Source organism: Eucyclogobius newberryi, unplaced genomic scaffold (assembly GCF_026437365.1).
Source record: "Eucyclogobius newberryi isolate DKJ021-1_F unplaced genomic scaffold, fEucNew1.0.hap1 SCAF_11, whole genome shotgun sequence".
Taxonomy (NCBI): Eukaryota; Metazoa; Chordata; class Actinopteri; order Gobiiformes; family Gobiidae; genus Eucyclogobius; species Eucyclogobius newberryi.
In genome coordinates, this window is record NW_027315735.1 from 35,890,080 (window position 1) to 35,914,213 (window position 24,134).

Here is a 24,134-nt window from a genome sequence, read left to right on the forward strand (position 1 = left end):
TTGCAGCGGCGTGGCCGGAGGTGCAGCAGTTAGCGTTAGCATCAGAGTTTCCAGAGCCTTAACGACAGACTCATCATGGCGGATGTGTTTGTGTAAAATCCCACTGTCACGAAACGAACTGCACAGAGTTATGATCCATTTGTCGTAACTCTTGAGACGTTTCTATGTTCCAGTCGCCAAATCGGGGAAATGGCGAGCAGTGGATTTATTTCTGTACGTTAATCATTCAAAACAAATGAATACAAACCAGGAAAGTGATAAAATCAGACAAAATACAGTGTAAATTAAGTTAATATATAACTCCGGTGTCTGTTTTACATTTGTTGTCCATAAAGCGATGTCCCGGTGAACGTTAGCCTTGTGTTGACGTTAGCATTAGCGTCACAGCGTTTATAAGTCCAGAGGCTCAGCGACGCGAGCAGGTTCGGACAGCAGGGGGCAGGAGGGAGGGGCTAAAGGTAAAACCCTACGGTAAAGTCAAATATATCTATGTAATTATAAGAAGATAAGCCTTTATTTGTCCACACAATGGGGACATTTCGGTGTTGCAACGCAAGTAAATACAGAAGTAGAACAGATAACTTATAGGAAGCTTTAAAAAAAACACTCTTAATAGAAGCGCTCTATAAAAACTTGTATAAAAAACATCTAAATAAAAAGATTAAAAAAATAATAGTAACAAACGTAACTCTTATTTACAGCCGTTATATGGACGTAGAATATGATTGACATGTCAGAGTATTGCACATGAGTGACAGTATTATTAAACTGATCAAATGATAAATCTTTGTCCTGTGTGTTTTTTATGGACTCTGAATCTGTAAAAAATAACAAAATGTGCACTTTATCGAACATATTAGAATTGAACGTAAACTAAACAATACTAAACCAACTAAATCTTGGACAAAATCTTGCCCAATGAACAAATCTCTCCTATAAATCCCCTCTAATATCTTATAGTTCCATAAGCAAGTGATGACTGCTCTGAGGCGCCCCCTGGTGGTGGCTCAGGTGAACGGCGTGTTTGCCCAGAGAGTTTCAAATAAAGTCATTTAAAACAAAAACTGAGTTGAACTGGGATGAAACGGTCTCATATTTGTCCTTCATAATCACATGATACAGAACATTTTTAATATTCAAACAAGGAACATAACATCATTTAATCAAACACATTTGTCCAGCGCATGAATTCCATCTGCTCCGACGTCGAGATCAGATCAGTTAATTAGGCTCCAGTCGTTGGTCGTTGGTGCAGCTTCTTCTCTTTGTTCTCAGTTTCTCCAACACTTCACATTTGACACATAAATGACACTTTGACACGTTATGGAAAAAAACCTGTGACATTTTCCCGACAAAATTCCCTCCAAACATGTGAAGTGTTGACAGAAGTGGAGAACCACTTTTACATATTTAAGGGATTTAAACAGGTGAGTCTTTCTAAAGGACAGCGCGCCAGGAAGGGAGAATTTAACTTTTAATTTGTCTCTAGACATTGGACCAATATTATGAAGGTCATTTTGTGTTTTTATTTTAAAAAAAAGTTTTTTTTTTTACATCGAATTTATCTATTTTTGACATCGAATTTCATATTTTTTGACATTGTATTTTTTTTTTACAATGAATTTTTAAAAAAATGGATCGTATTTATATACAATGAATATTTTTACTAGATTTAATGTCACACAAAAATGTAAAAAAAAAAATATGATTTTTTTTTTTTTTAATGAAAACAAAATAACCTTCATAAATATCATGGAGGAAATGCATATGACCTATGACCTAACGGATATTTATGGTTTGGTCAGTTATAGTAAGACACTGGTTTTGACTTATTTACATACATTATTTCTGATCGTCTGATATATTGGGCCATTGGTTCCCAGTACAAAGTGAACAGCAGTGGGGACCAGTCACAGCCCTGTCTGACCCCTCTGTCCAGAATCTGTGGGTTTCTTCAGTGACAATTGATTTTAATTTTTGATGTTAAACTGTTGTAAAGAGCCCAATATTCGTCTTATCTGAAATTTGTGCAACGCTTTAAAATAATTAATAAAATAAAAATAAAATAATAAAAATGAATCTAAAAAAATGAATTAAAAAATGAATACAAAAATAATAAATTAATAGAATAAATAAAATAAAATAGGTCAGCTAACAGAGTCACACTCCACTGTTTTGTTCTGGCACATTCTCTGCAGGTCTAATGAGTAAAACGTTCAAAGCACCAGAGCACGTGGCACTAACCTGTTTATTCTATGGCCTTCTCTTCTGTGAGCGTGCCGTCTGCCATGAGCGCTGGGCCTTCTGTTTCTGATGAAAGACCTTCTCCTGAAAGACCTTCACCTGTAAGACCTTCACCTGTAAGACCTTCACCTGAAAGACCTTCACCTGAAAGACCTTCACCTGAAAGACCTTCACCTGAAAGACCTTCTCCTGAAAGACCTTCTCCTGAAAGACCTTCTCCTGAAAGACCTTCTCCTGTAAGACCTTCACCTGTAAGACCTTCACCTGAAAGACCTTCACCTGTAAGACCTTCACCTGAAAGACCTTCACCTGAAAGACCTTCACCTGAAAGACCTTCTCCTGAAAGACCTTCACCTGAAAGACCTTCACCTGAAAGACCTTCACCTGTAAGACCTTCACCTGTAAGACCTTCACCTGTAAGACCTTCACCTGAAAGACCTTCACCTGAAAGACCTTCTCCTGAAAGACCTTCACCTGAAAGACCTTCACCTGAAAGACTTTCACCTGAAAGACCTTCTCCTGAAAGACCTTCACCTGAAAGACCTTCACCTGAAAGACCTTCTCCTGAAAGACCTTCACCTGAAAGACCTTCTCCTGAAAGACCTTCACCTGAAAGACCTTCACCTGAAAGACCTTCTCCTGAAAGACCTTCACCTGAAAGACCTTCACCTGAAAGACCTTCTCCTGAAAGACCTTCTCCTGAAAGACCTTCACCTGTAAGATCTTCTCCTGAAAGATCTTCTCCTGAAAGACCTTCACCTGAAAGACCTTCACCTGAAAGGCCTTCACCTGAAAGACCTTCACCTGAAAGACCTTCTCCTGAAAGACCTTCTCCTGAAAGACCTTCACCTGTAAGATCTTCTCCTGAAAGACCTTCACCTGAAAGACCTTCACCTGTAAGACCTTCACCTGAAAGACCTTCACCTGAAAGACCTTCTCCTTAAAGACCTTCACCTGAAAGACCTTCACCTGAAAGACCTTCACCTGAAAGACCTTCACCTGTAAGACCTTCTCCCGAAAGACCTTCACCTGAAAGACCTTCACCTGAAAGACCTTCTCCTGTAAGACCTTCACCTGAAAGACCTTCACCTGAAAGACCTTCTCCTGTAGGACCTTCTCCTGAAAGACCTTCACCTGAAAGACCTTCACCTGTAAGACCTTCACCTGTAAGACCTTCACCTGAAAGACCTTCACATGAAAGACCTTCTCCTGAAAGACCTTCTCCTGAAAGACCTTCACCTGAAAGACCTTCTCCTGAAAGACCTTCACCTGAAAGACCTTCTCCTGAAAGACCTTCTCCTGAAAGACCTTCACCTGTAAGATCTTCTCCTGAAAGACCTTCACCTGAAAGACCTTCACCTGAAAGACCTTCTCCTGAAAGACCTTCACCTGAAAGACCTTCTCCTGAAAGACCTTCTCCTGAAAGACCTTCACCTGTAAGATCTTCTCCTGAAAGATCTTCTCCTGAAAGACCTTCACCTGAAAGACCTTCTCCTGAAAGATCTTCACCTGAAAGACCTTCTCCTGAAAGACCTTCACCTGAAAGACCTTCACCTGAAAGACCTTCTCCTGAAAGACCTTCACCTGAAAGACCTTCTCCTGAAAGACCTTCACCTGAAAGACCTTCACCTGAAAGACCTTCTCCTGTAGGACCTTCACCTGAAAGACCTTCTCCTGAAAGACCTTCACCTGAAAGACCTTCTCCTGAAAGACCTTCACCTGAAAGACCTTCACCTGAAAGACCTTCTCCTGTAAGACCTTCACCTGAAAGACCTTCACCTGAAAGACCTTCTCCTGAAAGACCTTCACCTGAAAGACCTTCACCTGAAAGACCTTCTCCTGTAAGACCTTCACCTGAAAGACCTTCACCTGAAAGACCTTCTCCTGTAGGACCTTCTCCTGAAAGACCTTCACCTGAAAGACCTTCACCTGTAAGATCTTCACCTGTAAGACCTTCACCTGAAAGACCTTCACCTGAAAGACCTTCTCCTGAAAGACCTTCACCTGAAAGACCTTCACCTGAAAGACCTTCTCCTGTAAGACCTTCACCTGAAAGACCTTCACCTGAAAGACCTTCTCCTGTAGGACCTTCTCCTGAAAGACCTTCACCTGAAAGACCTTCACCTGTAAGATCTTCACCTGTAAGACCTTCACCTGAAAGACCTTCACCTGAAAGACCTTCTCCTGAAAGACCTTCTCCTGAAAGACCTTCACCTGAAAGACCTTCTCCTGAAAGACCTTCTCCTGAAAGACCTTCACCTGAAAGACCTTCTCCTGAAAGACCTTCACCTGAAAGACCTTGCAGCGTTACTAAGTCCTGGAAAACCCAAAAGTGTGGAAATTAAGAAAAAAACTAAACAAATTCAGTGCGTTGTTGCTTTAAAAGTAAATGTAAAATCATAAACTAAATTTCTAGTTCTTTTCAAAGTTATTTAACCAGAATCTGACAAAAACAACAAAATACAGCACGATTCACCTTTAGTTTAGTCAAAGTTATTTATCATTTTCCATGTTTAAAGTGACACCTGAAGAGAAAAGTGGAAAGTAGAAATGAAATACTTATTCATAAATACTCTTATTTTGGAAAACCCTCAAACTGTTTCGCCAAATGCGGCAAAATCTGGAACAAATCATCTTTTCTACACGACATTTCAGATTTCCCTGTTTCAAACCAATAAAACCAGACAAAGTACAAGGTTTTTATTTGCAATTTTTAATACTTTTCCTTAATGATTACACAGATCCTTGAGTCGAGAACAGAAACTCCAGCGACTTCCGACAATGTTCAAAAACAGGTAAAGATTTCTCAGAAAACCTTGAATCGTTAATAGAATTAGTATGACATATTTCAATAGATACTCATATATTTACAGCGGAAACGGTACATTCTTTTTTCTCTTCAAATTGCTTCACATTTTTTGTACAAGCCAAAATATCTGCAGTTTTATTAATATTCATGCAAAATATTGATTCTCAGATTAATTAAAATAAAAGGTTTTGCTGCATGTTTTTATATATTTTCAGGGTGCACTTTGTGCCGATGCACAAGAGAAGCCAGAGAAGCTAAAGTAAGGCCATTCCAACCAAAGAAAGGTCACGGACGCAGACCAGTCTCTCAAAGCACAAGTACTGCTATACTACGTACTTTATGATAGTACTAATACTACTTAACCTGTGTACTATGTGCTGTGTGCTACGATAACGACAAAAGAACAGTCGATATTCAGTAAGTCAACAAGACGAAGATGTTCCAGTGTTCAGTCAATTTGTGATGTTTTTTTCCGTTTTAATGTTGTTGTTTTATGGCGGTTGGTATCCAAGTGTTACGTTACCGCCCGACTTTATTCTTTAGGTTTTAATGCCATAACTATTACAAAACTATCATGTAGATAAAGCTCGAGTTTGTTTTGTTGCATCATCATCTTATCCAGGGCAGATACTGATGCTAATGCTAAGGCTACTTCTAACGCTAAGGCTAGTTCTAATGCTAAGGCTAAGGCTAATGCTAATGCCAATGCTAATGCTAACGCTAATGCCTTTCCTGTGTCTATAAACAACACTTGCGTTTTTCAGATGCAGAATTAAAAGTGCAGCGTTTGCACGTTTTCAGGTTCCAAACGAGCCGACGACTCCACCGTCATCAGAATAATCCTCACCTGAACTCTAAAGACTCGAAAAGACGTGCCAATTGGCGTTTTATCACAAAGACGGCGGCGTTTTGACATCAAAACGTCAAAACATAATAAACGATTTCTGATTTTTATCTATACTACACTTTATTCGTAAATATTCTGTTGTTGTTCAGTCGCCATATTTCAACTTCTTACGAGGTCGATATGTTTCTGAAAAATAAGTCCAGACTAGATGCCAGTATTTTTTGACAATAAACACACCTGGAATTGAAGAAGTGAATAAGTGAACGATATCGCGACTCATCGTTCAACAACTGAAACCTGACACAATATTCATCGCACGTAACTTTTTTCAGTCAAATTTGAGCTGTAACTGGTCAAAAAGAGTCAAAAACATTCCAGATCTGATAAAGAAATGGAACAAAAAGGTTAATTGCAGTAAATGGCTCTTCCGTCAGAAGGTTTGGGAGGATTCTGGCCACGAACGCGACTGAAATAAGAGAGACTATTTGCAGAAACGTCTTTGAGAGACTGGTCCGTTTGACAGGAGCGGACGTCCCGCGGGGGAAAGATCGTACTGTACAGACGAGAACACAAACAGAATCAGCCGCTCCCTTTCCAGTAAATCAACAAACATCATCGACAAAGCAAACCATGCTACATCAAAAACCCAGAAACCCCCAAAGAACGGAAAGTAAAAAACCCCTCGCTCGACTCTCGCGCTCTCCCTCCCTCTAGTGGTAAACGGCGGGAACACGACAGAGCGTTTTCGCGTCGCGGCGAAAGCAAAATGTCACACGACGTCATGATCGAGGTGAGAAAAGCGGTGGTTTCATACGCGTAGGTCCTTGTATTTGCATATTCAACCCCTTATGGCACAATTAGATATGTTTTTAATGATACGTTTTTAATGATACGTTTTTAATGATACGTTTTTAATGATACGTTTTTAATGATACGTTTTTAATGATACGTTTTTAATGATACGTTTTTAATGATACGTTTTGGTTGGAGCCTGAGATCACCATTTTCTAGAAGGAGGAAAACACATGGATTTAAAGATAATAAAAGTAAAAAATTGTGCGATGTGCAGCGGTGGAAGAAGTACTCGATAACAAATACAAGAGGAAAACAGAAGCGCCGCATTAAGGAATCTACTGAAGTAAAAGTACTGAAAAACCCTTCGAAAAGAGGCGACGGAATTAAATTAATTTAGTTTTCCTGCTCATTTTTGTTTATCGTATTTATTAAGTCAAAACCTCCGGGAAAGTTGTCATCATAAATGTGTTTAAAAATGTAGGAAAAGTACTTCTACTTTTCAGTCACTCTCAAATGTAATAAAGTAAAAGTAAAAGGTCTCTAATGTAAAAACTGCTACTACTACTACTACTACTACTACTACTACTACTACTACTACATGTGTACTTCAGAACTGTCCTTGTTGATCTGCTGCTGCTCCAGTTCCACGTGTGTACGTCGTTTTTCTGCCACGTCACAGTTTAACGCGACTGAAGTCCAGAGTTTTTTGACCGGTTCACCAGAAACAAATGGCGTTGTCGGCAGGATTAAAAAACATCAACAAAATGTGAACAAACATTTAATCCATCACAAGCTGCTCGATTCAGGCTTAGTAACTGTATTCGATCACAAGATACTAAGCCTGAATCATTCGTAATAAACCATTTGTACTAAGGCAAGAATAAGTGTAGTTTTTACTGTTGCACGGAACGCATTTTTGACCCGAAACGCGCCACGTTTACGATGTTTCGTTTGTGTCACGGTGAAAAGAGTTCGATCTCGTCCATGAAGGACATCAGACATTATCGTTACGTCCGTGATCTCAGGCTCAAACGGGAGGCAATGGAAGTCGGGATGAGATGCATAGATATGGAACAGGTTCATGGCACTTTCACGCAGAAGAAACACGGTAAACATGGATTATTTTAGCCCTTCAGACCAATTTGACACAAAATCTGTGAGTTCGACGTTACAGACGGGACAATCACATCAGACGATAATCACAAACCAATATCTCGCCAATGAGTCCGAGCAAAAACAATTCGATCCTTCGTAACGTGTTGGATAATATAATAAAACTACAGGATATCAGTTTCACGCTTTTGTCACCGTCGACTCTCGTTTTCCGTCGTTTAAAAAAACCCAACCTTGCTCGTGACGTTTCAGTTTTGCTACATGACGCATCTTTGGTTTTTGAGACTAAACCAATCAAAAAACCAATTTAAACGTGATATTTCAGGATTTTCTTTTTCGTTTTTTCCGCCAACGAACGACGCCACAGCGACCCCGAGCGTTTGTCAAACCATCAAATGAAACGCTTGCAATACATCAATAAATTAATACAATAAATAAATAAATGTATTAAATATTATTGTTTATATTATTACAATTTTTCAGGCTCTATAAAAAGATAATAATCTACTATATATTATTTATTCCGTAGTTTATGGTGAAAAGCACTTTGGGATTTTCCAGTAAACAATGGCATGTGATGCGCAAATGGCGACGCTACGTTTATAATCATAGTCCATGGTTTCGTATATATTCATATATATATATATAAGTGACAGAATGAGGCTTTAAGCTTCGGCTGGCGACGGACGCGACACGGCGAATGGACGAGAAGCAGAAGTTGCATAAGACGGATCGTTGCATAGAGAAGAAAAAAGCCCGGCGCAAAACGAACAAACGGCGCAGCCACGCGAAAACGAGAGGCGCAAACACTCTGGAGCGGGTCCAGCTGCGTTTGTTCACTTCAGGACCGTGTGAAGGAGGCGTGGTCTTCAATGTCAACACCACTCGTTTGCTATGTCACTGTCAGGATTTGGTGTTATTCTCCATCTACTGGCAGCAGAGGGAATCAACAGAAGCTAGCTTGCCCCGACATGCTAATGTAAGCACACAAGTTCTGATGAAGGCAAATAGAGGCAGAAATTCTCAAAACTTTACGTTCAATTCTTACTGTTCATGAGTCTGAAGTGACGTGACGCGCTCGTCGCTACTGCCATCTGGAGGACGAAAGCCGCATGTTCACTGTGGGCTGTGGAATCTGTCTCTTCTGTCCCAAAGACCCCGTGTGTCCACAAATGTGTGACTGTGGTCAGGAGGGACCAGTGGACTTACAGAGGTCACTCCAGTCTGAGCTGTTTGTTTCAGGTCGTTAGCTGCTAATGCTAATGCTAGTGGCTATGCTAATAAACTACTCGCAGTTTTAACGAGCCTCATTTCCAACTGTCCGGGTGTTATATTTTAGGACCAGACACAAAGGCCGTGCTCTTGAATGCTTTGGGAGCGTGTCCGGTGCAGTGGGCGTGTCCGGTGCAGTGGGCGTGTCCGGTGCAGTGGGCGTGTCCGGTACAGTGGGCGTGTCCGGTACAGTGGGCGTGTCCGGTACAGTGGATGGAAAGGTTTCTGCTTTTAAGTGTCATTTTCAGGGAGATGCACATTTCTTTGATGTAGTTTCATGACTTTCTAACAGCTCAGAGGCGACACACAGAGACGTCCTCACCATGGCAACGACCACAAACTAGTCACGTGACAAAACAAACACTTTTATAACTTGTCCTCTCTCCGAGCACAAACGCCTGAAAGCCTCTGGACCAGACAGTGGAATGTCTTTATGTAGATCACAAACTTAACGTGGAAAGTCGTAAGACTTTTGTAAACACGTGAGACCCCAAGGGAGGCGAGGATTCATAAAACAGACAACAACTCAACTACAGCTGTGTATTTGACGAGTTAATCGCTCAAAAAAGTCCATTTAGCCGCATATGTGTCCGTTAAAACACAATAAACATGGTATAAAACTGTTCCAAATGTGTCACTTTAGCTTAATAATGTTGTGACATTCTCGGCTGAATCGACTTAGTTCTTCACACGGTCCTAAATTGTAAAAATAATAACGTTCTTTTCGAATGTCTACACGTGTTTTTCAGAGATGATCGAGCTCAAAGCGAGGAAGCGTTTCGGCGTTTCGGCTCTTCGACGTGTTTTATTTCCGACCGAACCAAAAGCGTCTCCGGCTCACGTACCGCGGCGACGCCCGAACCGAAAAAAAGAAACGACCCGGCAACGAAAAGCGAACCCACGAACACACTCGGGACACACACGGAAATGTCTCTTGCTCTTTCTGGCGTCGTAAATATTATGATTATGTGTGGGCGGGTTTATTTGTGTGTTTTGTTTCCCCCCCCAGTCGCGCGGGTGAGCAAAAAGGAGCAAACCTCAAATATAAGCGTCATCTTTAGCAGTTCAAGGTTTTCTGTCGTCGAGGGAGAAGAAGAAGAAGAAGAAGAAGAAGAGGAGGAAGAGGAGGAGGAGGAGGAGGAGGAAAAAGAAGCGCCAACAAGTGCTCGCAGACACAGAAGCGAAATCCAGATCGTGTTGCATCGAGTTTCTTTTATGGAAGCACGGATCCCTTACCAAGATGGCCGCCGCGTCGCCGTCCACGCGCGCGCACACGTCCCAAAACGGCGAGTATATATTACAACCTCTCCTCCTTTTTAAATAGATCTATATTTCCGTCCGTCCGTTAAAATAGCGTGGAGCTTCTTCCGCCGGCGTCTCCAAAAACGGTTTCGAAAAAAAAAGTCAAGAGTTTCGAAAGTTTCCAGAAAGTTTCGTCCAGGAGTTCGTTTCTCTTTTTGAATATATTGCCACATTCATTTTTCATGCATTTGTCTGCATTGCTATTGCACTGGTTGATCAGAGCCGGGGCTTTTGTCGGGGGGGAAATGGAAGACGGGGGGGAAATAAAGCGGGCGACGTGTGGGATTTATGTAACGAGCTCGAAAAGGGAGAGTTTTGTGTTTGGAAATGAGCTCGACCGGGACAAACGAGGAAAGATAAAGCTTTGCCTACAGAAGACCAGTGTAAATAGGCTTTAATTTAACTCGAAAACTCAAAATGTGTTAATATTTCTACGCGTGAACAGAAACCACCAAAGTAAGTCCCGTTGTAATGTCATTTAAAGGTTATTTTTGCTCGTATTTGGGCAAAATGTACAATCTTGAATACAAAAATCAGTTAAAAAGCGAGTTACTTCAATAGTATTTATCTTGATTTGAGCATCGTTTGAATATTCTCTCATTCTTTCAGTAAGTTTTTGTTGCAGTCGCATTTTCTTTCTCTTTTGAAGCTTTTGTTTTTCAGGTTTTTAACAGAACGAGATATTTTCTGCAGTGGAAATATGTGCAAAGCAAGAGAAATACTACTTATTTCAAGCACTTATTTACTTCCTCGCGTTGAGCCGTCGCAATGTTTCATCCACTTCATCCAAATGCATTTTTCTCCCTCTCAAAGCAAAACACCTACGTTTGATCGCTCTGAACAGGATTTTGTTTGTTTTCTCAATTCAAAGCCGGATTTATTAGGATTTCGACCCAAAAAAAAGAGGCGAAATGTGAATTTTCATGGCAATTTTCAGTTGGATTTATAGTTTACTCACATATTAAGATATCCAGGTCTCTGTCCAGTTTTCAGCTTCAAATGTCCTGAATATTTGCAATTTTAGCCATTTTTGACGGATAAAACGCCTTATTTACAGTTATGTGTGGAAACTACAGAAGATTTTTTTCTTCAAAACTGCCAAATATCGCGATCAAATATATTTAAACTCTGAACGATCCTTTTCTACCACCTACAATTTCACAATCGCCCGTTTTCTTTTCTTTTCTTTATCGCTGTCGTTTTAGGCCGAACGGACCGGCCGATGTCTTCTCTAGGCAACGCTTTTATGTTTAAACCAAAAGAAAAATCGCCCGCAAAAACGTCATTTCGCGAGCGTTCAAACTCTCCCTTTTCGCTCAGAATAAGCCACTTCCGCTGCTCCGGCCGCGCTCGTGAGGCCACGGCGGTTTTCCAAAAGGAATGAAAAGCCCGGCGCTCCGGAGTCTACTGCTTGTGTATGTCCTCGCTGCGGATGATCTTGTAGGTGATCCAGTAGAAAATGTTAAAAATGAGGAAGACGAGGGGGAAGCCCACGCGGGACATGGTGTCGATGCGCTTGGCCCGGCCGATGAACAGTTTCTTCATCTCCTCGATGCTCTTCTCGGGCGCGGACGTGTTGGCGGGGGTGGTGGTCGCCGGGGCGTTGTTGTTGTTGCTGCCCTTGATGGCCATGCCGTCCTTGGGCTGCAGGCACGTGGGGCCCATGCCGTAGCCCTGGAAGCCGAAGCGGCCCTCGCCCGTCTCGTCCTCCTGAAACAGACGGGAGGAAGAGCGTTAGGGAAAGAGCGTTAGGGAAAGAGCGTTAGGGAAAGAGCGTTAGGGAAGAGCGTTAGGGATGAGCGTTAGGGATGAGCGTTAGGGAAAGAGCGTTAGGGAAAGATCGTTAGGGAAAGAGCGTTAGGGATGAGCGTTAGGGAAGAGCGTTAGGGATGAGCGTTAGGGATGAGCGTTAGGGAAAGAGCGTTAGGGAAAGATCGTTAGGGAAAGAGCGTTAGGGATGAGCGTTAGGGAAGAGCGTTAGGGATGAGCGTTAGGGATGAGCGTTGGGGATGAGCGTTAGGGAAAGAGCGTTAGGGAAAGATCGTTAGGGAAAGAGCGTTAGGGAAGAGCGTTAGGGAAGAGCGTTAGGGAAGAGCGTTAGGGATGAGCGTTAGGGAAGAGCGTTAGGGAAGAGCGTTAGGGAAGAGCGTTAGGGATGAGCGTTAGGGAAGAGCGTTAGGGAAGAGCGATGGGGAACAGCGTTAAGGAAGGGCATCGGGGAAGAGCGTCGGGGAAGAGCGTCGGGGAAGAGCGTCGGGGAAGGGCGTTGGGGAAGAGCGACCCAACGCACGCCGGGTTCAGGGACTTTCGTCACAACGTTCTACGGTGGTCGGCGTTTGGGTGTTTGGTCGATTAATCGGCTGTTGGTGTTTTAGGCGACCAACACTTGTCTCACGCTGCGTTCACGCTTTGGAAAACAATCTACTGTCTTAAATGTAGTAAAGTTTAGTCAAAGAGCTCAGATGAACAACAGCAGTCGAGTTGAACAGTTCTTTTCCCGACTTCGCCAGCTTCACGTGCATTTTTCAACTGGGAAAAACATATTCCCGAGTTCTCGAGGAGCACATGAACACAACACTTTCCACGTGAACTCTTTCTTTCGAGCGCAGTTTGGCTCAGATCCACGGTCAGGTCACAGATGAAGAGTTTCCGGAGCGTTTGCCAGTTTTGCGCCGCCGTCCCAGTGTTTAGGCGCCCGATCGATCGGCAGGGCGTGTCTTTGGTCGACAAACACCCACAACTAATGAACCCCAGCCGCAGCAGCGAGCTACTGTCACGCTGCGTTTACTGTGTGTGAGGAAACAACAATGGACGAAACAAACAGCGTCACTTTCCTCTTAAACACAATCAAATACAAAATATTGGATAGAAATTAAAGGGCCCATGACAGGTTTTTACAATGTTCTAATTCTGACTTTATCTGGTGTGTTTATACCTGTTGTACATATAAATGATAGTTTTACACCAATCGAGCAGGTATTTGTGGAGAGAACGTTGAAAAATCTGTAGAAAATGACAGGAAGTGACATCACACCAAGGACAGGAAGTGACATCACACCAGAGACATTCCAGTCAAAGTTTATGCAGAATTTACACAAAGAAACAACTTTTTTGACTCTAAACATTAATTCAACAAAATAAAGTCGCTCTCGTATATTTTTATTTGTCAGATGAAAAAAATTGTGACATTAGATGAGTTTTGGACCAGTGTTTGCTGGGTAATTTCCTAGTGTGATGTCCTAGTGTGGCGGTCCGAAATGAGCGATCTGATTGGACAAGACAGAACTCAGACTCAACAGCAGAAAGCAGATGTGAATAAATGACCAAACACATGACGTGATCTCGTGATAAATAACTGAATTTCCATTGAAGCTAAATTTACATAATTAGCAAAATAAAAGCATCTTCTGTTTTAGATTTGTTTAATCAACCGACGGCCCAGTGGCCTTTCATTTGTTTGGTTGAAGTGAGTTTTTGGCAGGACACATTTCCAGTCGAGTCAATAATTAATTTGTCTTGAAACTGCTAATCCCAGTTGGATTGACCCGTGTTGGCTCGGGGTCTTCGCTCTGAGCGTGTGAGATACTGGGCGTGTCGTTGGATTGACCCGTGTAGCTCGGGGTCTTCGCTCTGAGCGTGTGAGATACTGGGCGTGTCGTTGGATTGACCCGTGTAGCTCGGGGTCTTCGCTCTGAGCGTGTGAGATACTGGGCGTGTCGTTGGATTGACCCGTGTAGCTCGGGGTCTTCGCTCTGAGCGTGTGAGATACTGGGCGTGTCGTTGGATTGACCCGTGTAGCTCGGGGTCTTCGCTCTGAGCGTGTGAGATACTGGGCGTGTCGTTGGATTGACCCGTGTTGGCTCGGGGTCTTCGCTCTGAGCGTGTGAGATACTGGGCGTGTCGTTGGATTGACCCGTGTTGGCTCGGGGTCTTCGCTCTGAGCGTGTGAGATACTGGGCGTGTCGTTGGATTGACCCGTGTTGGCTCGGGGTCTTCGCTCTGAGCGTGTGAGATACTGGGCGTGTCGTTGGATTGACCCGTGTAGCTCGGGGTCTTCGTTCTGAGCGTGTGAGATACTGGGCGTGTCGTTGGATTGACCCGTGTTGGCTCGGGGTCTTCGCTCTGAGCGTGTGAGATACTGGGCGTGTCACTGTTCTGCGGCGTTATCTGCTCCACAAACAAACACAGAGTTATAACCAGGCCAAAGTCACCTCCAAACTTCTGCTCAGAATCTGGAGGTGACGTGGGACTCTCCTGGTGGACGGTCAGTAACGAACACTTGAATCAAGCTATTGAATGTCTCCCCCGCGCTTAAGCCTCTCCCTCTTAATCAGACTCGCTCACAGAGCGACTCAGACTCACTGTGGGTCATGTGACTCTGGCGTTTGGGTAAAAACAGTGCAAAACTGTGATAAAAATGGATTTCTGTGCTAACTGATTGATAGGTGTGCACAAGATGTTCTAAAGGAGCTGTCCCTTCAGCACCACGCATGGAGGAGCTGTCCCTTCAGCACCAAACACACACAAATGAGCTGTCCCTTCAGCAACGTGCACGGAGGAGCTGTCCCTTCAGCAACGTGCACAGAGGAGCAGTCACTCCAGAATCACACAGAGGAGCTGTCCCTTCAGCACCACGCATGGAGGAGCTGTCCCTTCAGCACCAAACACACACAAATGAGCTGTCCCATCAGCAACGTGCACAGAGGAGCAGTCACTCCAGAATCACACAGAGGAGCTGTCCCTTCAGCACCACGCACGGAGGAGCTGTCCCTTCAGCACCAAACACAGAGGAGCAGTCACACCAGAATCACACATAGGAGCTGTCCCTTCAGCACCACGCATTGTACATTGTGTGTACAAATGTCACTGGGTCTTTCAGGTGCTTTTGGGGCTGGTGGGCAGGTTTGTCCAGTTTACATGATATTTACCAAACACATATTTTTACTTCCTGGTTATAAATCATGACATCACATTTGGGAATTCCACAACTGTTGCCTAGCAACCATGTTGTACCCTGAGCCAAAAACCCTCTAATGCTACAGAAAGTGTTTTATATAAAAATATAAGAAAACAACTTTAGTTTGTTTAGATAAGTCTCACTTTTCAACTTTTCTTCACAAGATTCTGCTTCATCGGTGCAAAACTATAATTATAGCATATATTATCCCAGCAAATTAAGTCAAAGCTATAAAATCATATGCACTTTAATATGGGAATACATTTGATCATAAAAACGTCCTCATCATGGACACTATGAAATAACCAGGCCAAACACAGTCTTTAAGTGTATTTTGAAATATGTTTGCCTTAAAATCTGTTTCCATCAATTGAACATGAACATATTCATAACATTCAGATATTTGCATTGGAACAACATCAAAAAATAAGTAATTGGAGGGAAGAAATGTATATAATATGATTAAAGTTGGCTTCTTTTAATCAGAAAAGTGACATTTTCCATTTCCTGATCCACAAATGCATCGTCTTTGTTATAAAACGCTCTTGTTTCGTGGTTCCGACTCTGCAGTCCAGATAACGATGACCGTGATTATTTGAACTGATGAATCACTGCAACTCCAAACTATTTTTCTTCACACTTTCCGACCCCAAACACGCCAAACGTGGCTCTTTTCTCGCCGAGCCTCCGTCTAATCCGTGCGGTGGCATTTTATCAGCCGGAGCCCGAGAGCACTGCGGCTAAAGTCTGATCAGCCAAGAGGAGTTAACGACCGCCGCAAACCTCTGCAGCAGCCACAAATCACCCGAGAGAGGCAATAACAGCCACAGCGTCAGAGAGAGGGGATAACCACTCTGCCACAGCGTCAGAGAGAGAGAGAGAGAGACAACCACTCTGCCACAGCGTCAGAGAGAGAGAGAGAGAGACAACCACTCTGCCACAGCGTCAGAGAGAGAGAGAGAGAGACAACCACTCTGCCACAGCGTCAGAGAGAGAGAGAGAGAGACAACCACTCTGCCACAGCGTCAGAGAGAGAGAGAGAGAGACAACCACTCTGCCACAGCGTCAGAGAGAGAGAGAGAGAGACAACCACTCTGCCACAGCGTCAGAGAGAGAGAGAGAGAGACAACCACTCTGCCACAGCGTCAGAGAGAGAGAGAGAGAGACAACCACTCTGCCACAGCGTCAGAGACTAACGTTTAGAAGCTTTTTCTTTAAACTTCTCCAGAAAAGTAAGCTGGGGCCCCTGTGTTGTTGCTGAGTTTGGAGCCCAGGCCCTGCAGGGTCCCCAGGGGTCATGGCGACCGGCCCCCCGCGCCCTTGTTTTGGCCCCGGTCGTAAATTATGCTCCGGGCTCGTTATTCAGCTCGGGCTTAATTAGGAGTTAAGCTGCTGTGTAGATGGATGACACCCACTGTAACCTCACGCTCGGCTCCTGGGGGCCTGTACTCGCTCGGCTCCTGGGGGCCTGTACTCGCTCGGCTCCTGGGGGCCTGTACTCGCTCGGCTCCTGGGGGTCTGCTCCTGGGGGCCTGCACACGCTCAGCTCCTGGGGGTCTGCTCCTGGGGGCCTGCACACGCTCAGCTCCTGGGGGCCTGTACACGCTCTGCTCCTGGGGGCCTGTACACGCTCTGCTCCTGGGGGCCTGTACACGCTCGGCTCCTGGGGGTCTGCTCCTGGGGGCCTGCACACGCTCAGCTCCTGGGGGTCTGCTCCTGGGGGCCTGCACACGCTCAGCTCCTGGGGGCCTGTACACGCTCAGCTCCTGGGGGCCTGTACACGCTCTGCTCCTGGGGGCCTGTACACGCTCGGCTCCTGGGGGTCTGCTCCTGGGGGCCTGTACACGCTCGGCTCCTGGGGGTCTGGAGGTGGTGTTGGGGGACAAAGCCGGTCTGAGACCTTCTGCTCAGTGAAGCTCAGCTCCAGCAGGGGGCAGTGACGCTCTGTTATTCATGTTCACTACACTGTAAATGTGAATGGACCGAGCCTGAGGACTAAACCAGGACTAAACCAGGTCTAAACCAGGACTAAACCAGGACTAAACCAGGTCTAAACCAGGACTAAACCAGGTCTAAACCAGGACTAAACCAGGACTAAACCAGGTCTAAACCAGGACTAAACCAGGTCTAAACCAGGTCTAAACCAGGACTAAACCAGGTCTAAACCAGGTCTAAACCAGGACTAAACCAGGTCTAAACCAGGTCTAAACTAGGACTAAACCAGGTCTAAACCGGGACTAAACCAGGTCTAAACCGGGACTAAACCGGGACTAAACCGGGACTAAACCAGGTCTAAACCAGATATAAACCAGGTCTAAACCAGTAACCTCCAGGATTGAGAAGTAAAAGGCAAAAACTGGACAGAATCTAGTTTCTTTTTCTAATGAGGCTGAATCTGAATTCATCGCTGTCATCGTGGATCAATAAAACCCTACTGAGCGCGCTCCAACTCTGCTCCTCCTCTCTCACCCTCTCCTTCCCTCCTCCTCTCTCACCCTCTCCTCTTCTCTTCCCCCTCATCTCTCTTTCCTCCGCACACCCAGCTCATCTCTTCTCTCTCCCTTCTCTTCCCTTCATTCAGCTCCTTCTCCCTCTCTCCTCCTCCCCCCCTCTCTCCTCCTCTCCCCCTCTCTCCTCCTCCCCCTCTCTCCTCCTCCTCCCCCCTCTCTCCTCCTCTCCCCCTCTCTCCTCCCCCCCTCTCTCCTCCTCCTCCCCCTCTCTCCTCCTCCTCCCCCCTCTCTCCTCCTCTCCCCCTCTCTCTTCCTCCTCCCCCTCTCTCCTCCTCCTCCCCCCTCTCTCCTCCTCTCCCCCTCTCTCCTCCTCCCCCTCTCTCCTCCTCCTCCCCCCTCTCTCCTCCTCTCCCCCTCTCTCCTCCCCCCCTCTCTTCTCCTCTCCCCTCTCTCCTCCTCCCCCCCCTCTCTCCTCCTCCTCCTCCCCCCCTCTCTTCTCCTCCCCCCTCTTTCCTCCTCTCCCCCTCTCTCCTCCCCCCCTCTCTCCTCCTCTCCCCCTCTCTCCTCCTCCTCCCCCTCTCTCCTCCTCCTCCCCCCTCTCTCCTCCTCTCCCCCTCTCTCCTCCTCCCCCTCTCTCCTCCTCCTCCCCCCTCTTTCCTCCTCTCCCCCTCTCTCCTCCCCCCCTCTCTTCTCCTCTCCCCTCTCTCCTCCTCCCCCCCTCTCTCCTCCTCCTCCCCCCTCTTTCCTCCTCTCCCCCTCTCTCCTCCCCCCTCTCTCCTCCTCTCCCCCTCTCTCCTCCTCCTCCCCCTCTCTCCTCCTCCTCCCCCCTCTCTCCTCCTCTCCCCCTCTCTCCTCCCCCCCTCTCTCCTCCTCTCCCCCTCTCTCCTCCTCCTCCCCCTCTCTCCTCCTCCTCCCCCCTCTCTCCTCCTCTCCCCCTCTCTCCTCCTCCCCCTCTCTCCTCCTCCTCCCCCCTCTTTCCTCCTCTCCCCCTCTCTCCTCCCCCCCTCTCTCCTCCTCTCCCCCTCTCTCCTCCTCCCCCCCCTCTCTCCTCCTCCTCCTCCCCCCCTCTCTTCTCCTCCCCCCTCTTTCCTCCTCTCCCCCTCTCTCCTCCCCCCTCTCTCCTCCTCTCCCCCTCTCTCCTCCTCTCCCCCTCTCTCCTCCTCCCCCTCTCTCCTCCTCCTCCCCCCTCTCTCCTCCTCTCCCCCTCTCTCCTCCTCCCCCTCTCTCCTCCTCCTCCTCCCCCCTCTCTCCTCCTCTCCCCCTCTCTCCTCTCCCCCTCTCTCCTCCTCCTCCCCCTCTCTCCTCCTCCTCCCCCCTCTCTCCTCCTCTCCCCCTCTCTCCTCCTCCCCCTCTCTCCTCCTCCTCCTCCCCCCTCTCTCCTCCTCTCCCCCTCTCTCCTCCTCCCCCTCTCTCCTCCTCCTCCTCCCCCCTCTCTCCTCCTCTCCCCCTCTCTCCTCTCCCCCTCTCTCCTCCTCCTCCCCCTCTCTCCTCCTCCTCCCCCCTCTCTCCTCCTCTCCCCCTCTCTCCTCCTCCCCCTCTCTCCTCCTCCTCCTCCCCCCTCTCTCCTCCTCTCCCCCTCTCTCCTCCTCCCCCTCTCTCCTCCTCCTCCTCCCCCCTCTCTCCTCCCCCCCTCTCTCCTCCTCCCCCCCTCTGACCAGAACCAGCCCTGAATCACAAACTGAACTCAAACCTTCTGTACAATCTCATCCGTCATTAACCACACGTTTACGTCTGCACGCGGCACAGATGTAAACGTTCCGTACCATTCATTTTAAACGCTTGTACTTGTCGCTCTGGCGTTACGCTCATGCGGTCGACGTGTTTTCAGTTGCCAAAACAGCCTTGGTTTTTCGTAGTTTGTGATGATGTTCGGAGGCTAACGCTAACGCTAACTCGCTAAAGTATGGAGAGGATAAGCTCTGATATTGTGGGAAAGTAGTTGATACATTTAGTTGTTTTTTGCGGGAATCCGGGTGATGTTTTGTCCTTATGGTACATACTTTTGGAACGAACGTAGCAGCCATAAAATGAGAATTAGAGAAAGAAAGTTGTATAAACAGTAGAATAGATAAGGGAGTGTTTTTAATGGATCCGTTTGTGCAGCCGAAAGCTCTGGTCAATGATGTAGTTTACAGTTTTTACCTTATATGTCTTTGTCCATAAGCCCTCGGACGCTGCGGCCCAGACTTCATTAGGATTACAGAGGACGTAAAACAGAGAGGTCGTAAACAAACAGGTCTGCCGGGACGCGGGCTCTTTACCGCGCCTATAACGGACGGTATAATCCCCCCACAACACGGGCCGGGCAGACGTGTGCAGAAGGCTGATAAACGCACACACTAGAGGCTAACGTGAGGCTGACGTGAGGCTGACGTGAGGCTAACGTGAGGCTAACTTGAGGCTGACGTGAGGCTGACGTGAGGCTAACGTGAGGCTGACGCGAGGCTGACGCGAGGCTAACATGAGGCTAACATAGGGCTAACGTGAGGCTGACACGAGGCTAACGTACGTGAGGCTAACGCGAGGCTGACGCGAGGCTGACGCGAGGCGAGGCTGACACGAGGCTAACGTACGCGAGGCTGACGCGAGGCTGACGCGAGGCTAACGTGAGGCTAACATGGGGCTAACGTGAGGCTGACGTGAGGCTAACGTGGGGCTAACGTGAGGCTGACGTGAGGCTAACGTGAGGCTGACGTGAGGCTGACGTGAGGCTGACGTGAGGCTGACGCGAGGCTGACACGAGGCTAACGTGAGGCTAATGTGAGGCTAACATGGGGCTAACGTGAGGCTAACGTGAGGCTAACGTGAAGCTGACGTGAGGCTAACGTGGGGTTAACGTGAGGCTAACGTGACGCTAACGTGAGGCTAACGTGGGGCTAACGTGGGGCTAACGTGGGGCTAACGTGGGGCTAACGTGGGGTTAACGTGAGGCTAACGTGACGCTAACGTGAGGCTGACGTGAGGCTGATGTGGGGCTAACGTGGGGCTAACGTGGGGCTAACGTGGGGCTAACGTGAGGCTAACGTGACGCTAACGTGAGGCTAACGTGAGGCTGATGTGGGGCTAACGTGGGGCTAACGTGGGGCTAACGTGAGGCAGTGACATTATAAACGTCACCAAAATTGCAAAATGTTCGATAAAATCCTAAATATCATAATATATAAAGTGCAGTTTAACTTGTCACGTAGAGTTTAAGTAACAAAATGGAGCCCCGCCTCCACAGGACGTCTTTGCAGGTCCAAAACCACAGGGTAAGTCCTTTTACACAGCAGAAAAGCTCATGGAGACATATAGTTTTCACATGGCGTTACCTTTAGAGTGCACTTTGTTAATTAGAGCCATTCACATTGTAATTCCCGGCGTATTGTGATTACTCTTCCAGACCTCGTCCTCGTGTAGTCCGTGTCAGCGCTTTGCATGATTACGGCGCTTCGTTCACCGCAGCCGGAATTCAAAGTCATTATCTCAGAAAGAGCTCGGACCTTTGAGGGCGGAGCCGGAGTGACCCCAGGAGCGGAATGTAAACTCCAGGATTTAACCTTCTGCGCTTTGTTATTCAGACGACGCCGATCGCGCGCCGGCGGCGGAAAGTCCAGTGTTTTCCAGTGTTTTGGAGCGTCTTTCAGAACACACAGGGGTTTGGCACAAAAGTAAGCAACGGTCTGTGTTCGAAAATGTAGCTGTGACTAAACTAAGAGGGTAAAACACCAAGAACTAAACCAGGACTAAACCAGGACTAAACCAGGACTAAACTGGGACTAAACCAGGACTAAACCAGGACTAAACCAAGACTAAACCAAGACTAAACCAGGACTAAACTGGGACTAAACCAGGACTAAACCAGGACTAAACCAAGACTAAACCAAGACTAAACCAGGATTGGACCAGGACATGAACCAAGACTAAACCAGGATTGGACCAGGACTAGAACCAAGACTAAACCAGGACCGGACAAATGTCTGAAAGGAACTAGGACTCAACTTCAAATGTCATTCTGTAATTTCATTCTAAGCAGGAGAAAAGATCTGTGTTAAAAAGAGAGTCCGTCCTTAAACAGAGGTTTGAGATTCAACCTTCCAGTCGTATATAATAGTGTCTGAAACCCTGGAGCGGGAGACGCCCAGAGCATTCTGAAGCTACTCAGGCACTCGGTGAGGAGGGGGCCACAGTCAGGTTACAATAGGAGGCTGATGGCCCATTACAGGACCGATGGGAAACAAAGAGAGAAGTCTCAAGTCAAACAAAGAACGCTCTTAATCAGGAGGCCCCGCCCAGGTCTAGACCACATGTGCATCCCCGTTCTCCACATTTGACCACACATTTTGAAGCCACGCCCCCGATTTCCCGGAGGCACGTTTAACGCCACCGCTCCTTTCCCCGTTTGGCGCTTTGACCCGCTTCAGCCGCACAAATAGAAATGACACAATAGCACAGAGGAGGCTAATGCTGTTATCGTGCTAAATGAAGTGGGTCAGCTTTAAGCCCGCGGTCGCCGACTCCTCGTGTTCGGGGTGGGATCTGCGCCGGTCCAAACGACGGCTCTAATACAGGCAAATGCAGCGCCAGCACCGCGGATTACCACAACAGGATTTGGGATTAAACGCACAAGAATATTATTTATTTACTATATTTACTTTTGAACCACTTTTTCATTTGCCTCGGGATTTATAAATAGACCTGGAATTGAGATGTCATTTTTCAGGTAAATGAGGCCGAACTGAAAGGACTGAACCAAACCAGGGCTAAATCTAAACCTGATAATCCAGAACTAAACCATAACGTGTGGTCTTCATGGTCCTGTTCAAGATCCTTCTGAATCTGTTCAGGAACGTTTGGATTTGGAGTTTTTTTTATATTTCTACGGACGACAATCACGTCTTTGGAGCTGAACAATGGCACCACTTTCTGTTGTGTTTTGTTCCTTTGTGCTGACAGAGAAGACTTTGATCTTTGTGCTCAACGACGTGCTCCAGCTCAGGTTCAACTGCGGGTTCTAGAATGATACGATGGTGTTTCAAGCTCGAAAGACGAGACCTGGAGGAGAGACGTGTTGTCCTCCAGTCTGCTCTGGAAAACGCCACGAAAGAAAACCAAGAACTTCAGAGAGAAAAGGAGCTGAAAGTGGAGATGGCAGAAATGAGACGGGAGAAGAGTGTTTTGCAAGACACGGTTCACAATTTGAAATCGAAGGACAAAGTGATGACAGAGTTTTGTGCTGAGACAGAAGAGGAAAAACATGAACTCTGTGAAGCCATCAAGACCCTACAACAGACACGGACTGAGCTGGTCCAGAAAGCTCAGCTAAAAAATGACTTTGGAAATGAAAATGGAGCTTGAACACGAGATATATAAGAACAATATGAATTAGAACAAGTCTGGAACCTCCAAGACTCTTCTAGAGCTAAAACTGATCAATCAGAGAAGAGCCTCAGTCTGGGAGGAGACCAAGAACCTGATGGTCACTCTGACAGATCTTCATCTCGATCTCCATCTCGGTGGAAAGAGGAGAACCTTCCAGAAGAACAACCATCTCTGCAGCTCCACCAGTCAGGCCTGTGTGGTCGAGGGTCCAGACTGAGGCCCCTCCTCAGGAAAAGGCCCCTGAAGGACTCTAAGATCATGACAAACAAACGTCTCTCTCTGATGAAACAAAGGTTGAAGTCTTTGAAGAAGCGTCATGTTTGGAGGAACCCAAGGCACCGCTCCAGATGTTCTTCAGCACCAGGAGCAAGGAGACTAGTCTAGATCGACAGAACGATGCGTCTTCATCAAGTGCTTAATCTGTACATTTAGAAAGGAAAAGGCCCGATACCTTTTCAGTGAATAAATAACTGCTCTTTCTTCACGTTACCAGGAAGTCTTGTACTTAAAACTGTTCAGGAAATGTCAACTTTTGTCACGTTTTTATATTCTTTTTGTCTAGACCGTTGTTCAAAGCAGCATCTTGTGTCGATACGTCTCTCCCAGACGCCCAAAGTCGCAGATCTGACTCGTTCCCACCCTCTCTCTCCCTCCCTCGCTCACGCAAACTACAAACATTTACAAATCCAGCTGGTTTTCTGCTCTTTTGTTGGAGGCTTCTCCGCGGCCTTGTTCAGCTCAGTCCGTAATCCTCTGCTCGTATTAAACATTCATGCGCCTTGTGTTCTTCGCCCGCTGACTAACAAAACCGAGCCCATATCAAACAGCATGAATATTTCAGGAGGCGAGCGGCGAGCGGCGAGCGGCGAGCGGCGAGCGCCGAGCGCCGAGCGGCCAAGCTTTAACGACCGGGTTTGTAAAGGGGTTAAAGTGCAGACCGGAGATGACGTCAGCCGAAAACAAGAAAGGAAACGGTGCCATAAA

At 46.5% G+C, this 24,134-nt stretch overlaps 1 protein-coding gene and 1 long non-coding RNA gene across 2 annotated transcripts in view; both read right to left on the reverse strand.

Annotated features, from left to right (window-relative positions):
* Positions 1–8,444: 8,444 nt before the first annotated feature.
* Positions 8,445–9,394, reverse strand: LOC140354800 (uncharacterized). Its single transcript, XR_011925995.1, has 2 exons — positions 8,710–9,394; positions 8,445–8,675 (listed from the first exon to the last, which is right to left on the reverse strand). It is a non-coding gene; the product is annotated as an uncharacterized lncRNA (long non-coding RNA).
* A 2,290-nt stretch (positions 9,395–11,684) lies between these two features.
* glra1 (glycine receptor, alpha 1) overlaps positions 11,685–24,134 on the reverse strand; it is a 158,704-nt gene continuing 146,254 nt past the window's right edge. Inside the window, exon 9 of the mRNA XM_072440040.1 lies at positions 11,685–12,092. Coding sequence (XP_072296141.1) covers positions 11,787–12,092 — 306 coding nt within the window. The 3' untranslated portion in view covers positions 11,685–11,786. The remainder of the gene's footprint in view (positions 12,093–24,134) is intronic.